At 36.9% G+C, this 18,343-nt stretch overlaps 2 protein-coding genes across 3 annotated transcripts; both read left to right on the top strand.

The window, feature by feature from the left end:
- Positions 1 to 2,062: 2,062 nt before the first annotated feature.
- Positions 2,063 to 3,207, top strand: zgc:158417 (uncharacterized protein LOC780838 homolog). Its single transcript, XM_067458605.1, has 3 exons — positions 2,063 to 2,081; positions 2,181 to 2,828; positions 2,906 to 3,207. The coding sequence occupies exons 1-3, from the start codon at positions 2,063 to 2,065 to the stop codon at positions 3,205 to 3,207; spliced, it is 969 nt and encodes a 322-aa protein (XP_067314706.1).
- Positions 3,208 to 7,404: 4,197 nt separating this feature from the next.
- On the top strand, positions 7,405 to 17,097 carry orc4 (origin recognition complex, subunit 4). 2 transcript variants are annotated; one of them, XM_067458236.1, is made up of 14 exons: positions 7,405 to 7,498; positions 8,874 to 8,930; positions 9,013 to 9,089; positions 9,190 to 9,280; positions 11,485 to 11,560; positions 11,676 to 11,761; positions 11,858 to 11,906; positions 12,309 to 12,460; positions 13,586 to 13,759; positions 14,181 to 14,267; positions 14,357 to 14,465; positions 15,163 to 15,258; positions 15,363 to 15,430; positions 16,823 to 17,097. In XM_067458236.1, exons 2-14 carry the CDS (start codon positions 8,880 to 8,882, stop codon positions 17,003 to 17,005), a joined length of 1,299 nt encoding a protein of 432 aa, XP_067314337.1. In that variant the 5' UTR covers positions 7,405 to 7,498; positions 8,874 to 8,879; the 3' UTR covers positions 17,006 to 17,097. The 2 variants fall into 2 exon arrangements, with proteins under 2 accessions (XP_067314337.1, XP_067314338.1); XM_067458237.1 differs by lacking the exon at positions 7,405 to 7,498 and adding an exon at positions 7,678 to 7,693.
- The last annotated feature ends 1,246 nt before the right edge of the window (positions 17,098 to 18,343 follow it).

The raw sequence follows: 18,343 nt of genomic DNA, 5'->3' as shown, positions 1-18,343 counted from the left end.
TATGCACACTATGTCAATGTCCAGAAAGGTAATTAAAACATCATCACAGTAGTCCATGAGACATCAGTGGGTTCATTAGAATCGCTTGAAGCATCGAAAATACATTTTGGTCCAAAAGTATCAAAAACTACGACTTTATTCAGCATTGTCTTCTCTTCCGCGTTTGTGTTCAATCCTCAAATAAAGATTCAAACGGTTGTGAATCAGTGAATTGAACAATGATTTGGATCGCGTGCCAAACTGCTAAAATCATGTGACATTGGCGATCCGAATCATCAGTGAGAACTAAACAGATATTTAAAGGGTTACTTCAGCAATTAGCATATGGCTTTGTATCAGTAGAAACCCTGGAATATAATCGAATGAAGATAACATGATTATCTTGTTAGGTTTGGGAATGGCCTCACAGGGCACGAAGCATTCTGGGAATTGTAGTCTTTCATCCCCATGAGACAAAAATACATTTTCTGTCTTTTCTCAGTCTAGAAGGCACCAAATTCAAAAATAATTTCACATTTCTACTACATTAATGACCCAGTTTCAATACAGCTTCATCTTTCCTGCGCTGAAGTACCCCTTTAATTACTACATTAGTATTTTTTTGCTAAAAATGAAATCAGAAGTGGAAAATGTTAGTCAAAAACATTTACACACAAACTCACCAGCAAATGCAACTTTCGGACAACATCTTTTTTTCCTAGCTTAGCTGTCACAGAATGGAACGCACAGGATTGTGGGATATCAATAGCAGTGAAGGATACATCTATGCTGCCTTTAAAACTTGATCAGATGAAGGTATCTCAGGAGACAGGTAGTGAAGCTAACATTGGAGCCGGATGTACCTTGATACGTGTCCTCCGAAAGCAGTATTTTCCAGGTTTTGGACTCAGCCAGTGTTGGCTCAGATCACATCTGGTACATGTGGATTCATTGCATGCCGGATCTAGCCCAACACTATGCCTGGGTGCAAACCAGTGTTTTTTTTTTATATAGAATTTAAATTACCTTAAATTATAAATATAAATGAAAAAAATGAAAACATGTTTTAAAAAGCACTTAAATGTAACTGTTTCAATCACCTTTTTGCCCTTACTAGTTCATTATAAATGGTTTTATGTATGATGTATCCTGCTGTTTAGAATATGGAGTATGACGTCACCCAGTATTTATGAAAGAAATTACACATTCTGCAATCTTTGTTTTAAAGGTTGTTTTATTTCAGTCTGTATTTGCAACCGTATAGCTGAGTTTTGAAAGTATCTGGATTTCACAGGAGATCACACCACCTTTATATGGCCAACTATTAAATATTACGGTAATTTACCTGGGTGCGGCATGCGGGTGCTGCTCAAAGTTCATAAACATAAACGCCACAACTGAAAGTACAGAAGTAAGGTACAGAAAACAATGCGAGGTAGGCTGACACAATAATACATTTTGATTATTGTTTGATACGATTTCTGTGCTTGCATGTTTGTTTGTTTTTTAGATTTATTCTGCATTTTCTAAGTGTATTTTTTAAGTTCTTGCAAACATTTTAAGTGTATTCTAGCATGAATTTTGTTCAGCATAGGTTCACTCGAAGCTTAAACAGGGCATAACACATCTTCACATAGTTGTTTTCCTCTTTTATGTCTTGTGATAGTAAATACTATTAGTTTTTCATAATGTTAGCCAATTGTGAAAGGATTTAGACTCTAAAAATGTCCTTAACATAAACTTTATAATGACTGCAATGTGATGTATTTGTTTATTTTAAATCTTGACCCAGTTGTTGATCTTATAAACTAATGAAAATTTGCCTTTATAATTTTCAATGTAATTTTTTTTCACTTCCCTACACAGTTTTTTAAATATAATTCCTTTGGAAAAAAATCATACCACAAATTAGCATAAATAAATTCTACAAAAGTAATGTTACATTTTCTGTGATGATTAGACATTGCTTAATAATTTAAAAGAAGATAAAATGGCTGTGTGTGTGTATTAAGTGAAACCTAGAACCGACGTGCGTTTTCTTCTTATCAGTTTCCGTGAAGGGCAAACTGCACATACTGTGATCATGGCTGCTAAATCTCAGGGTAGGTCAATTCTTCTCAGTGTGTTTTCCAACGATCAAATTATTTTATTAAACACTATTATTGAATAATATTAATTTGATTCCTGTTTGCTCTTTAAAGGAGTTTCCTCTGTACAGTCAGAGCTCAGAATTGTGATCCTAGGAAACCCTGGAGATGTTAAGAATAAAGTGGTAAAATCAGTCCTGAACTGTGAGAATCTGACAGGAGTGAAAGTTGGGCTCTGTACGTTACATCAGCGTGAACAAGCAGGAAGAATGATCAGTGTTGTTGAAGCTCCAGGTTGGGACAGAACCTCAATACAGCAAACACCAGAGAACATAAAAGAAGAAGTGGAGAGAAGCGTGACACTTTTTCCACCAGGACCTCACGCTCTTCTCCTGGTCATACCTGTGAAAAATCTGTCTGAAGAACCTTCTACAGGAGAAATTACAGCAGCACAGACGTACATTGAGTTACTGCCAGAGCGCGTCTGGAAACACACTATCCTGCTGTTTGCTTGTGATGGAGTGAAGGAACCACAAATCAAAGAGCACATTCGCAGCACAGATAAAATCCTGGAAAAGTGTGGAGGACGATACTATGTTCTTCAGACTCATGACCTTTTAAAGAAGATAGATGACCTGGTGGAGGAGAACCGTGGTGATTTCTTCATACCACATGAACTGATTCAACACAAGACAAAAGTAGTGCCGTCTGGTGAGAGAGAGCTCAGGCAGAGACGCGGAAGTTTGGGGAATCCTCCTAACTGTGAGTATTATTTCACAAAAAGCAGCTGCTCTCAGTTACTTAACCCCTTGATCTATTTGTGTTCTTTTCTTTTACAGTGAATAAAGACAAAGGAGATGCCGTGGAGAAGAAAGAAACCATAGAGGCTGCCAAACATACACCTTTGGAAGACATACCAAAACTCTACATGGACCCCAAACTGTTTGTAGTGATACTGATGGGTATGTTTGGAGCACTTTTTGGTGCAGTTGCTGGAGCTGAAAATGGAGTTTCAGGGTCTTGCACTGGATTAGCCTTTGGTGTTGTTGTAGGGATTTTACTTGCGAGTATCATCATGTACATTTACACTCACATTTATTCACGGTCTTATCCAAAGAAACCTACACATTATACTTCATAAGCACTTGAATCATAAGGAGCTGCTAAAAGCTGAACAGATACAAGCTACAGATATAAAAGTGCAAACGGTCCATCAATGTTTTTCTTGTTATTAAGGAAAAATATATTTTGATAATGTGCATAATGTATATATTTTCTTGACGATTGCGAGAAACAATGTTTAAGGGTGAGACTGGACATATTGTACTGAAGATTTGAACTGAAAAAGGCACACAAAAAAGCAGCTACTGAGAGCTTAAAGTGATAAAAGACTTACTATAATTTACACTCCTGAATGAAACAGGACATTTCAGGAAAACAGGACACTACTGGGTGAATACAGGTGATGTGGGATTTATAATGATGTGCTTGCATTGAAATATTAGCTTTCATCTTAAACAGTGCCACTTTAGTTCTGACATCATTTCCTGTTGGCATAACACATGTTGACAGCTTTATATGCTTTATATTTTAACAATGTGCATCTGAGGAAGCTAAAAAGCAGGAGTTTGCTAGATTTTGTGCTGTTGAGCAAGAACATACTCTACAACAAGAACATACTCTATAAACATGTATTAATCATTTTTAATGTTTTTCTTATACATTTTGAAGGTCAGGATCTCACACATATCAGTTGTTTTTTGTTGTTGTTTTTTTTTTACATTACATCATCATGTTTAAATATGTTTTTCACATGCCATGGGGCTTTAAATAACTGTAAAATCACTATAAATAAAATCTATTTGAACTAAAGTAATTGTCATTTGTTTAGGATTTTATGTATGGTATAAGCTAGACCCATGGTCCTGTAAGCAGATACTGTACGATTTGGATAACAATGGTGTTTTATTGCAGTTAATTGTAAATCATTCATCAGACATATATGTCATAAACAATGTCAGGCCATTTTCCATTTCTGGAGTTTGCTCCTACTTGCAACAACTTACTGATAAAACAGCTCCGGCTCTGGGATAAGCGAGAGTCCATTCATTGAACTGGAGAGATGAAATTAATTAGGCAAATAATTAGAAAATGAATTCACTGGCAATATTACATTCTCTTTTGTTGATTTACATTTGTTTTTGCATCCATCCTCTTATAAAACTAATAGGATGTCATGTTGTTTTCTACCTAACATCCAGCTGGGAAACACTGTAAATACAGTAGGCTATGTTTGTGTCCTTTGAGGAAAAATTTAAATTCTGTTACCCATGGAAACATTTTGTTTTGTATATTGGGTTATTTATGTAATAATAACAATGAATGGAAATATTAAACATTCTTCTTTAGGAAGAAACAGATTTTTTTTTTTCAGGGAATGTTTAATGACATATCTTATAAGAAATGTTTGTCCAATATGAAACACTAAAGTACAACATATCCATATTTAAAATAGGCTATTTGACTTTTATGCTGTAATTTATGCAATGAAACAATTCATGAAACAAAAATAAATGAAGATAAAAATATAAATCAGTTAATTGTTTTGGTCAACAGAAATGTATTCTAAAGTGCAACATATTATTATTAATAATCAATATGCACGTATTTTGCCCTCTGTTAATAAAGCATAGACTGAATCACCAAAATTGCACGTATAGGCAAATATTTTGTCTGAAATTTAATTTTGCACACAAGAACAAAAAATGTTTCTATGTGTCCTCAATATAACTTTCCATTATTAGGTTTTTTGTAAAATCTCAAACTGTGGTTAAAGTGAATTTTTTTCTTTTTTTCTTTTCTTTTGTTTCTCAACTCCATCAGGTTTTAAGTCTGATGATTAACAAGTGCTCTCGATTTAATATGATTTAATATATTTTTTGCATATGGGGAAATCTTTTCTGATGCGGTTTCATGATTCTATTATACTGTATTTGGCTCCAGCTGGACCTTTGTCAACACCGTTAGGATTTAACACGTCATGTTTTTATTAATTTTGAAAGAAATGTCTTGTTTTTTTTTTCTTCAATTTATTAAACCATCAATGGAACTACATTATATTATGTCTTACCTAAAAACATTTGTGATATGGAAGAATTAAGGAATTTAGGAACTGGGTTGTTCATACTAGTGAAAAAAAGAAAAGAAAATTAAATGTGATTCAGCTCCTTTACTGAACACCAATATTACATAGTAACTGAAGACTTAACACTGTTTTTTAGTGTGTCTGATGGAGTTAACACAAATAAAATTATGAAGTGAATAAATATGATTTTTTAGAAATAAGCCTGTTATCTGAGACCTTTGTCTACAAAAATACAGGTTTTTTTAATAATGTAGTTGTAAGAATGGGTTTTACTGCTACAAAAGCTGAGATCCAAGCGCTCTGTCAATAAAACTCACTAATCTGGAGAGATCTCACAGAAAGAGTGGGACTGCCCTGCATGCTGCCCTGCCCCTTTCCTCTCTCCCTTCTTCCTGATTCAAGTCACAAAATGCAAATATACTAAAGATGATGTATTTTGGGAATCTATTGTTTTATCCCTTTCATGTTGGTGTCTTAGTGCGATGGGTGAATTTGTCTCAATTTCACTATAGTCATTAGTAGGATGAGAAAGATTGAAACGTTTGTACCATGATGGTAGTTTAACAATCTCAGGGTTACAGGATTAGTTTCGAGTTGACAAAACCAAACCATTGTATTCAGGCTTTGTTGGTACCATGATGCTGATCATCAGCTTTCTCTGTCAACTCAGGCTTTGATCCTGAGTTCAGGAGTTTACCTGTGACATCAGTAGTGAACACAGAGAGAGAGAGAGAGAGAGAGAGAGAGAGAGAGAGAGAGAGAGAGAGAGAGAGAGAGAGAGAGAGGGAATAGCAGAACAATATTAGGAGATTCATCAGCCTGCCGACGGCCTCCCATAGGCTTCCCTTTTGGTAGCCCATCAGAAAAACATAAAGTTCAACCACTCATTCCTAATATTAGGATCCGATGGAAGCTTATGCAGCCACTGTGTTCTTCCACAACCAGAAATAGCGCAGTGTCTTGCTATAATCTTCAGCTTGTTTATTGCTGCTGCTTGTGTGATTTTCTGATCCCATGAGTCGGTGGGCGGAGCTACTGAATTAGACGTGCTCATTATTCTGTAGAGGCGGTGTTTCGTCGCGCACTGACGTCAGTATGAAGCACAGGACCGTTTGCTGAGCCTGGTGTCTATAAAAGCTTTTCTTTGACTAACAAGGACGTTTTCAGCTCTGAAACTTAGAGGATATTCTTATATTACCATGACCTTTTATATATCAAAAGCTCAATGAAATGTTGATTCCTCAATTCATCACCCCTTTAAACATATCTGGTTAGCCAGCTAAACCGGCTTCATGGTATAGGCCCCAGGTGTTGTGTTGCAAATATTTACAATCCTTTGTTCTGGTCTGAGTATTTAAGGAAGGGTAGCAGAGCTGCTATTTGGGAACATTCTGTAGCCAGAACCGCCATGCTGTGTTGGCGTCCTAGTGGCACTCAAACACATGTTATGTATTGTGCCACATATCATGACTCTTTGAAGCTATTTTCATATTACTTTTCATATTTTTATGCTGACAATTGTGTAGGCCTACCATGGATTTGTGTTTAATGAACTGTAAAAATTATTTAAAAAATAAGTTACCTGGTTGCCTTTAAATTTTGAGTTCATTGAAATTAATTTTTTTAGCATGCTATTTTCATGATTTATCACGTGTGTGTGCTTCAGATACAATAATATATAGAGTTTCTATTTATAAAACCAATTTCCTTCATTGTTTCAACTCAAAAAATTTATTTCAATAAACTCAAAATTAAGGCAACCAGGTTACTTACTTTTTTAAGTTAAAACAACATTTTTTACAGTTATTTAAGTTCTGTCTGGCCTATACATAGTGTGCGCGGAAGAGCACGTCAGCATCTTCAAAGACGCCTTTGTTTTGAATAAGCCTCCTCTAGCTGCAAAAAAATTACATATTGTTGCTTTAAGTCATAATAAGCAATGTCAAGTAATTTTCAATTTCTGGAGATTGCATCCTATTAGCAAAAAGACCAAAGTAAACTCTGCCTTTGCTATTATTATCACATTCTCTATCCACCCCTTCATTCTCCAAACGGCTTTAACCCATGTTGGGTCCATGGTTGGGTCGCAGGGGTGTGGAGGGATTTTAAAGTGGTTCATCTTTTATATTCTAGTGAGGCTCAAAATATCCTATTAGTATGTAGTTCAGTCAGTGAGTGGCTCGCTTTGGTGGGCCTCAGAGCGCCTCACGCGGTCGCCGGAAATACAACGTGTTGGTTCCCGGAAATAGCAGAGTCAGGTGGAAAGAACTAGTGGCGCGAAACATTGGTGAGTTTATACCGTAACTTTAATTTAGCAACTAACTTAATTTGACATACGTGGACAGTTTCATCTGTGTTATGTGGTGTGACATGTTGAGCTCTTTAAAAAAAATCTTTCAAATCAGTTTTAAATAGTGTTACTTTTGTTATTCAAGTATGGTGTCAGGCAGCACATCTAACCTAAACAACCACACAGAGTGAAGTAACTTTTCCCCGAGAGACAATGTGCTTCAATACACGTTCGAGGACATTAACGTTATATTTGAGTGAATTTATCTGAACCTACATGTCACTGTTTTATGTCCTGTAAAGAGCACATTCAGGGCTTTTCAGAGAGACCATTTGTTTTGAGGTTTCTCCAGGACAAAAACCTTGATATTAAAAATGACTGAATGATTAAATGTAACACTCTTATGGAAATATATTTTGTAATATTTTGCAATTATCATTTAAATCTGACTTTTCAAATTGTTTGTTATAATTCAAAATCTCAGGAAAATGTAAGCGGGTTTCTAATCCGAATATGACTGTTACTAGGGCATTGACTTCATACATGTCCCCCGGTGACCCGGGATCTTAAATCATGTTTATCAGGCATTCTGGGAGACACAACAAATGAATAGGGAAAGAAATGACATATCGATGTTTCTATAAAATATTAGGTGTTATTATGAAAATGTTGCCAACTATTACTCTCAATATTATACTTAATTTTTCATGACATGTTTCTCCAAGAACACATTAATATGCAAATTAGAGATAGTTTATAGAGATATTGCATTGAATGAGAGAACCCATGCATGGCCATTTTACCCACATATTGCATAAATTAAAATGTTATCAATTCATTACATTATATATTTCATAACTTAGAATCCTCCTTAAATAAAGTTTAGTCAAAAAAATCCTAAAAATTGATTGGTGACTGAAAAAAAAATCTCATTGTTTTTGCATATACATAATTTCATGTCATTTTATTTTTTAAGTCCTGTTGTCCACTTACTAGGACATAGCATAGCAAATTAATGACATGTAATTACATGTAATGACATGGAAAAAATATTATTTAAAAAAAACTTTTTTAAATATTTGTATTCTTAAAAATGTGCTTGTCACACTGCAGTGCCATTTAAAATACATTATTTAGGGGTCTTTAAAAAAAGTAAAAACCCTACATAGTGTCCTGTTAATTATTTATCTGGTTTATGTGGTCTGTACCTTTTTATTTAGCGTATGTTAATATTTGCTGTATTTCTATATATTTATCCAACATACTATTCTGTGTAATAGACTGATGTATTTGCATGTATTTATTATACACTGTCAGTCAAACATTACAACTGCACATTGTTAATTGAGATGTTTTTGAAATGTGTCTGTAGGTGAAGATGAGCAAACGCAGATCAGCTGCTCTCACTGAAGCCCAGTGCGTCTCTCTGGTCTGTCAATTTATTTTATCATGACTACATTTCTCTCATTTCTACAGTTTGTTGGTGTTTACTGGTGTGATTGTGTGTGCAGGCTCAGAAGTTTCTGCGTGAGAGACTGTGTCACCAGAAGCTGCCGGATCAGCCCGCGGGTCTGGACTCACAGTACAAGTGTGTCCAGTTGCACAATATCTGATCGTGTGTGTGTGTGGGTGTGTGTGTGGGTGTGTGGGTGTTTTGATTCTAAGACTATGTGTGTGTGTGTATTCAGGCACTTGCTAGAGCTGTTGAAACGCACTGCTGTTCATGGAGAAAGCAACTCCGTCCTCATCGTTGGTCCACGAGGATCTGGCAAAACTATGGTATGAAGCATCTGAGATGTAAAGCCAGTCAGTCAATCAATCACTCACTCACATAGGCCCTAATTGATCAAAAGTGCGTACACCAAATTTCCAGCGTACACTTTGCGTACACCCAAACCCACGGTGACTTTGAGATTTATCAATATGGACGTTGGCGTACGGCACGCTCAAATCCTACGCCAGCTCAGGAGGTGATGTACAACGTTTTGAGTTAGTGTGAAAATGCGCTGAAAAACAATTCCTAACACTACAAAACGCACTGACAAGATATGCTATATTATGACCCACTGTAAAACAACAACAACATAGTAATTATAAACTTCAGTGTATATTTTTGTGCAACATGGACTTTAATTTGTGTGATACCAAGCATTTGATTTGTCGGCATATGTATTCCTCCAGCAGCGAGCCTGTGCGCTTTACCTGACGGTTCAGGGTTAGGCCCGGCAGCTGCGCACGGACTAGGACGGAATAATTCAGACTGACAAAATAATAAAAATGACATTCTTCTTCTTTTAAATAATAATAATAATAATAAAATAATAACGACATTCTTCTTCTAAATAACAATAAGCGTCATTAATAATAAAAATCATAATAATAATAAGAATCTTACAAATTATTAATGTGAATGAATGGTACTCCACATCATCATCACTATCGTACACCCCAATAGCCTACATGTGCCGGGATACGAAATTAAATGCTAATTGTTTCAAAACATGTTCTTTAAAATAATTCATTGTGATAATTTCTCATCCAAACAGCGATATAAACTGCTGGAGTGCGCTTCTCAACCCCCACACTATTAACAGTAGCCTACTCGTAATTTAGGTCCATATTTTGTTTTTGTGGGTGCCTTTAATCCCACTCTTTAAACTCCCAAATAAAACAATTTAGCTTTTTTCCACTTCCCTGGTGATGGTCTTGATGGGCACGTCTCAATCATCTCACTAGTTCAGTAGGGCACTAATCAGGGAGTCAGCCCATTGACTTATGTCCTAATCAGTGCCCTGACTAGTAAGATGATTGAGACGCGCCCGATCTCCACATCGGAGAAGTTTCGCTTCCGTGTGTCCATGGCATAAAATGAGGGCGTGTGGGAGTTGGAGACTTGAATATATAGGGGTGTGTTAATCTAATGACGATCGTTTTCAGCCGCGCCATTTATCAAGGGCAAGTATTGCGTACACCTGGATTGCAGAGATGCGCACAGCTTCATAAATCAGGCGGTGAGAGGAGTGTAAGCATAATCTTACGCCAACATATACGCCCGTTTCTACGCAAGATTGATAAATGAGGGCCATAGTTACTCTGTCACTCATTAACGGTTTACTCTCTTTCACTCACTCACTGTAAATCACTCTCACTCAGGGAGTCAGTAACGCACTCTGTACTCTCTTTCTTACTCTTTTATTTAAATCAAAAATAAAATTCCTTTCCCTTTGAATAAGGTTTATTTTTATGACTTCATTGGCAGTTCCTTGTTATTTTGCACATTATCATATGATACTTACAATGAGTTAAACTATACAAAAATAGCACCTACGCCCCATTACAGCCTAAACACAAATAGGAAGAGTTATTGTATCTAACATTCATGCACAAAATATTAATGGAGAACTAGCAAAATGTTTATTTTCCAGTAGAGGGCAGCAATCTTCCACAAAAACTATGCACGTTTTCTTTTCACCATGAAATTAACTCAGAAATGTAGATATTTAATGCGAATTTTACATAAAATGTTGCTATTTAAAAAAAAATTTGTTTATAAATACCATTACTAAATTAATATATTTAATTTTCAAATACATTTTAAAATTGTCGTGTATCCTCTTAAAACTACACAACAATAGAGTAAAAACATTAGGCTATTAAAAAAGGTGATATTACAAGCGTTTAAAAAAAATGCCATTATTTTTTTACACTGAAAAAAAAAATCATACTGTCTGTGGCCTCTGGAGAACCAGAGCAGCTGCTTGCATGAACTAGCAAACATAAGTATTTTACTACTATGCAATTAGATACACTGTTCATTAATTTTGATGCCCTTATGGATGAGGGGCGCTCCTAGCATTTGCCTCTTCCTCAGGTCGGCCCTGAGTGATGCATAAAAAGTTCAATACAGTTCCTCACTTGTTATATAACAACTTTTAATGATAATAATAATTCTGAATCACATCTTTGTGTATGTGTGTGTGCAGCTGCTGGGTTGTGTCCTCAGAGAGCTCATGAGTCTGAAGGAGGTGCAGAAGAACGTTCTTCTGGTGGAGCTCAACGGTAATTCATTTGCTCATCATTTGACTACCCGGTGTTAAACGTGACATGAGAAGCTACAGCTGTATTTCATCTCAGTGTTGTTGGTTTGGTGACAGTGATAGTTTTCTGAGCACAGGTCTTCTGCAGACAGACGACAAAATCGCTCTGAAGGAAATCACTCGTCAGCTGCACCTGGAGAACGTCGTAGGAGACAAAGTGTTTGTGAGTGTGATGCTGGAATAATTCACCCAAAAATAAACTGCTATCATTTACTGAAATAGTGCCATTTTTCTACTGAGAGGTTTTCTTGTGTTTTAGGGGAGTTTTGCAGAAAATCTGGCTTTTCTTTTAGAAGCGCTCAAGAAAGGTGAGGCTACTATTATTGCTATACTATTATAGTATGCATTCATATTTTAAGTTAGTTATTTATATATATATATATATATATATATATATATATATATATATATATATATATATATATATATATATATATATATATATATATATTTCAGTTTAAGTTATAGTATGTTTGTTTTTAGTCAATATTTTATTAGTTTTATTTCTTTTTACTTTGATATTTTAATTGCAGTTTTATAATTTTAGTACTTCACTTAAGCCTATTTTATTTCAGTTACTTACCAAAGCAACATTTACTTTTCCATTTAGTTTGTTTTTCATCCAATATTAATGTTATTTCAGTTTAATTATTAATTTTTCCAATTAATTGTAACGTAATTTTTAATTTTTACCTGCCTGATTGTGTCAGGTGATAAGAGCAGCAGTCGTCCTGTGCTGTTTGTGTTGGATGAGTTTGATCTGTTCGCTCATCACAAGAACCAGACGCTGCTCTATAACCTGCTGGACGTGTCTCAGTCTGCGCAGACGCCCGTCGCTGTGGTGGGACTGACCTGCAGACTGGTGCGTCCTGTCTTCATTATTGTTGCATTTTTAATATTTTAATTTAATTTAATATTCCAACTCTTGCCCAGTGCTCTCCGTTGAACAATAATGTACACGGCAAACAAACGTTTTTTTCCCCAGTACGAATATCTAAACATTCGCTCCACACCCGTAAGACCTCTGTTCATCTTCAGAACACAGTTTAAGATATTTTATTTTTAGTCTGAGAGCGTATCTAAGTGTATGCACACTATACTGTCCATGTCCAGAAAGGGAATAAAAACATCCTCACAGTAGTCCATATGTGACATCAGTTAGTTGATTAGAATCTCTTAAAGCATCGAAAATACATTTTGGTCCAAAAATAAATAACAAAAACTACTACTTTATTCAGCATTGTCTTCTCTTCCATGTTTGTTTTCAATCCTCATATAAAGATTCAAACGGTTATGAATAAAGAATAAAGTTGTAGTTTTTGTTATTTTTGGACCAAAATGTATTTTCGATGTTTCAAGAGATTCTTATTAAAGGGATAGTTCACCCAAGAATGAAAATTTGATGTTTATCTGTGTACCCCCACTGCATCCAACATGTAGGTGTGTCTGTTTCTTCAGTAGAACACAAATGAAGATTTTTAACTCCAACCGTTGCTGTTTGCCAGTCATGTAATGCATGTCAACTCTTTTTTAACAGTTCTATGAGAGCAAAAAAAACATGCTTAGACAACATGCACAAAGAGTCCTGTGGCTCATGAAGACACATTAATATCTTAAGACACAAAACAATCCGTTTGTGTGAGAAATCGAGCCGTATTTATATAATTGTTTACCTCAAATACAACGCTATATCCAACGGCCTGGAAAGCGCTTCACTTCCAATAAGGTCAATATACACGCTCAGGCGTCGTGTGTAAAGAGATCACTTCTGGTATACACAAGCTGGCGTAGTTCACGCCAAGTTAATTTTTTCTACTGCAACATCACTGTTTCTACATGCAGTTCAAAGACCCATTGATGTTGTTTGGACACTATTTTGATGATTGTTTGGTTGTTGTAGCCCTAATGATTCTGAAGACTGACACATCAGGTGATCTAATAAAACCACAGCTGATCGTTAATTATTGTGTGTTTGTGCGTGTTACAGGACGTGCTAGAGCTGCTGGAGAAGCGAGTGAAGTCTCGATTCTCTCACAGGCAGATCCATCTGTTCAGCTCGCTCACGTTCGGTCAGTATGTGGATGTGGTTCGTGCTCAGCTCCATTTGCCTCAGGACTTCCCAGATCCCAAATTCTCCAATGAGTGGAACCGCAGCGTCACGGTACAGATGCAAAGAGTATCTCTTCTTGTGCTCAGAGAAAAAAAGAAAGGGCAGGGCATTGACATAATTCTCCTCCTGCTGTTCATTTACGTTTTTTTGGTGCTGGACCTAGTGAATTTTTTCATGAGCTGCTTGAACCGAGACGATTTGTTACTCACCACACAAAAAACACATTTATTGTTTGAAACTCATAATAAAATGACACAATATGAAAGCGGCAACTTTGTTTCATAACAAAACTAATAAAGCGTATTGTTATTATTGGATGGCTGCTGCTTCTTTAATGTTTAGTTTTGTTCACACATCAGCTGAAAACAGCACAGAATAAAAGATTCTTGGATTTTATGATATAATAGAACAAATTTTTAATTTTAACCCTGGCCTAATACAAGTCACTTTTTCTCATTCTGTTTTCCTGTAGAAATTATGTGAAGATAAGTCTGTCGAGGAGGTCTTGAAGAGACAATTTAACTCCAGTAAAGATTTCCGCTCTCTGCATTCACTGCTGGTATGTTTAAATGAGTTTATCTCTCATTCAGACTGCAGTTGGAGGTCTTGAATTGATTGCTTGTGTGTAAATGTGTTTGTGTGTTGCAGTTTCTGGCTGTAAGTCGAGTGTCGGTCTCTCATTCGTCTCTCTGCGAGGCGGATCTGCTGGAGGCCGGTCGCTTGAGTTCAGCTGATTCCAAAGCAAACGTCCTGCACGGTGAGGTTGTTTTGTACTGTACTTTCATGATTGTAATTTTTATCTGAATTTTTATCTGTCTCTAAAGCCCCTTTCACACTGCACGTCGGACCCGCAATATTCCCGGAACATTGCCGGGTCTCCTTCTGTGTGAAAGCAACCACGTCCCGGAATTGATTACCAAATTGAACCTGGGTCAGGGACCTAGTAACATTGCAGGATTCGACCCGGGACGAGCGCTGTGTGAACAAAAGCCGAAACTAATGCCGCAACGTGTACGTAGTTATCGTGCGTCTCCTAGAACTTGTTTTTTCAATAATACAACCCTGCAGTGCCAGAAGAGTTAGTCTGTGTTTTAAATGCAGAGAGTTCGTATACAAAAGAAACTAAAATTAAACAAGCAGAAATGTGCGCAAACTGGACACAAGTCGAGACCACGGAGCTCCTTACTATCCTCGCTGAAGCTGAGATCGCTCGCCGTTGTACGTCACATTCGGATGTTACGTGTCAACTCGATCCGGGACCGTTACGGGTTGTGTGTGAAAGCACACATATTACGGTATTTCGCTGGCAGTGTGAATGGACCAAATCTAGCGGCCCGGGAACAAATGCCGGGTTGCATTATCAGTGTATTTGCCGGAATCGCAGTGTGAAAGGGGATTTAGAGAAAAGAGCTGCAGTAACTCTCATCTCTAACTTTCTCAATTGCCTTTTCCAGGTCTGTCTATTCTAGAGCTGTGCTTGATTATTGCCATGAAACATCTGAATGACACTTACGATGGAGAACCCTTCAATTTCCAGATGGTTCATAATGGTACTTTCCCTTCAGCACTTCAGCACGTTTTAAAATGGTGTTTTGCAGACCTTTGTGTGTAAATGTTCATTTTCAGCTCAAATGAATGTTATTCTCTCCCTCAGAGTTTAAGAAGTTCCTTCAGAGGAAGTCTCACTCCATCCATAAGTTTGAGAAGCCCGTGGTGATGAAGGTCAGTTTGAGGTTTTATTCTTACATCACGTCTTCAGGAGGTTTCTGTCAGCCTGTTTGCGTCTTTCTAGTGGTCAAACTTCAGTGGTGCTCTGTTCATACTAGGGGTGTAACAAAAATACATTTTGGTTTGGTGCACACATGTACAGAGCGAATACAGTTTAATCACTGCACGTGCAGAATGTTAAATGTTTTAGAATAAGGTTAGAATTATTACACTTCCATTAATCCACTCCGTCCATTTAATGCGCATGTGCGAACCGTCATTTTCCTTTCATTTAAATCTTTTTTAATTTTTTATTCATGAGTCTTTGACTATGCTATGTTTGACAGTATCTACACTTATAAGTGTGCTCGTGTGTGTGTGTCTGTCTATATCTGTGTGTGTGTCTATATCTGCGTGTGTGTGTGTGTGTGTGTGTGTGTGTGTGTGTGTGTGTGTGTGTGTGTGTGTGTGTGTGTGTGTGTGTGTGTGTGTGTGTGTACCCACTTAATCATATTTTGGGAACAAATTTGTTCCCAGAAGTGAGCGAAACCAGAATCTCTAAAAACCTCCCTTTGGGGACGTCCCCTTTTATAAAACTGTTATAAAAGTGAAGTAATTTATTTTTTAAAAGCAGAAAGTTTACTATGATGGGTAGATTTAGGCCCCGTCTGCACGAAGCCAGAGCTTTTCGTATCCGATCTTTTTTTTTTCCTCGTTTCAAGAAATATCTGCATTCACACGAGAGCTATGAAAAGACTCAAAACGATGTAGTATGTATGCCAGGCCAGTGTGTGGCGCTGTAATTCTCCCACAGAAATACACTAAAAACGGAGAAGAAAAGTTATAGATAGAAGGGGTAAAGCAATGGTTTAAAGTGAGGCACAATCTCACAATAAAATAACAATAAATACATTTGCAACTTAACAGATGTTTTATTAACGCCTACACCTACCCCGACCCTAAACATACCCTTACAACAATGCAGATACGTTAATTAAATGACGCGATAATGATGTGCGCCTGCCCAGTGCTGGTAGTTGTATCCCTTAACTCTTTCACCGTGCTGGACGTAGTGTGATGACATCACCGTTTTGCAAAATGTACGGATTGGCTGTACACACAAAAACGGAATATTGTCGTTTTCAGATTTATCCACTTTGGGACACGGTTTCAAAAAATATTGGATTCATGCTTCCAAAACGCCGGATCCGTGTGGACGAAACGCTGATACGGTACAAAATGTATACGTATACAGCTAAATGCGTCTCTGTGTGGACGGGGCCTTAGGGTGTGGGTTAGGTTATAAAATACACAATTATCTGTATATAAAAACAATAGAAGTATATGCTGTGTCTCCTTTTAGATAGCCATGTAAACGTGTGTGTGCCTGTGTGTGTGTTTGTTCAGGCGTTTGAGCATCTGCTGCAGCTGGAGCTGGTTCGTCCGGTGGACACCGGCGTGTGTAAAGTTCAGCGCGAGTATCAGCTGATGAGACTGATGCTGGAGCACGGTCAGGTGATGGAGGCACTGCAAAGGTACCCACAATGCCCCACAGACGTCAAACAGTGGGCCCTCTCGGCCTTTGGCTAACACTGCCGTCTTTAATCACTGAAATATGCAGTTTGTAAAGTTGAATATATGTGTATAGTTTGTATTTGCAATAAAAACATAAGTTAATATTATTGCTAATTTGTAATGTCTTTGTTTCAAAGACTTCTGGTTCCATGAACGATAGTGTAGGGACTCTGTATACGAGAACGGGTCTATTTAACTCAAATTAATTCGTAGAGAATTCTGAAAGAGTCTTTTACGCCCGAGCAAATGACTCGTCCAGCATTCACTTGAACAGGTCGAAACTATCAACACTGCAGCGGATATTCAGGGTCCCCGCGGGGTCTTAAAAACTCTTACATTTCAAAATCAAAATTGAAGGCCTTAAAAGGTCTTACATTCGTGGAAGTATTGAGTTCTAGGTCTTAAAGCATTATAAACAGATGTACAGGTCTTCATTTTCCTATGTCCATGTAACACGACTTCTAATGCTCAGTGAAATGCTCCCGCAGCGCACTCGTTTGTGTTTATTCCGGAGTGTTGTAGTTCTTTCGCTAGTTCAACTATTGTTCGGTGTATTACAACTACAAATGAGACCAACATGCATCTTATATTGCAGCCAATCAGCTTTCGTTTTATTGGCATGAGCCTCGAGTCTCTTTCGGTTTGTACCACAGATGCATAAAACGGGTTTTATTCTTCAGCTGACGGTTCTTCCAGTTCCGTGATCGTGAAAGTGAAGGCAAATCTTTTATCACCATCTTGCATAATGACCAAATAAAGCACTAAAAAGAGTTAATAAAAGTGATAAACCATTAACTCCGATGTCAGACTGCGTGCTTGCTGCCTGTCAGCGCTCACGTGAGTGTACCGAATGTGTCTATTTCTAGTCTCTCTCTTATTACTCTTGAACGATCAAATACACACATTATTATGCATATGTCCATATCGGAACTTGAGTAAGTATTGTTTCAGTAAGTATTGGATCTGCGCATTAATAACTTCTCAAAGTGAAATCAATCTAATATAGCCTAAATCGCTACTGTCCGTATGTTAAACAAACAACACAAACGGGGAAAACGACACTTACACTTAAAGCACTGTTTGTATCTGTATCTTTGTTGTATTTATTTTTCCTTTTGTCATTTGTTTATAAGTATATATTTTATTACTGACCATTTACTTGATTACTTAATTACTTGAAAACTCTTTACTTATATTAAGCAATAGCTTATTGCTTTGGTTTAATTGTTGGTCATATTTTCCACCCTAAGCTAAGCACACCAGCTGTTGTAAAAGCCTACCAAACAATATTAATGCATTTTGTTTGTTTTATTGCCATGTGTGACTATTGTGCATCTAACATAATAATATGGT

Source organism: Pseudorasbora parva, chromosome 12 (assembly GCF_024679245.1).
Source record: "Pseudorasbora parva isolate DD20220531a chromosome 12, ASM2467924v1, whole genome shotgun sequence".
NCBI lineage: Eukaryota > Metazoa > Chordata > Actinopteri > Cypriniformes > Gobionidae > Pseudorasbora > Pseudorasbora parva.
This window is presented reverse-complemented; position numbering and strand designations above follow the sequence as displayed.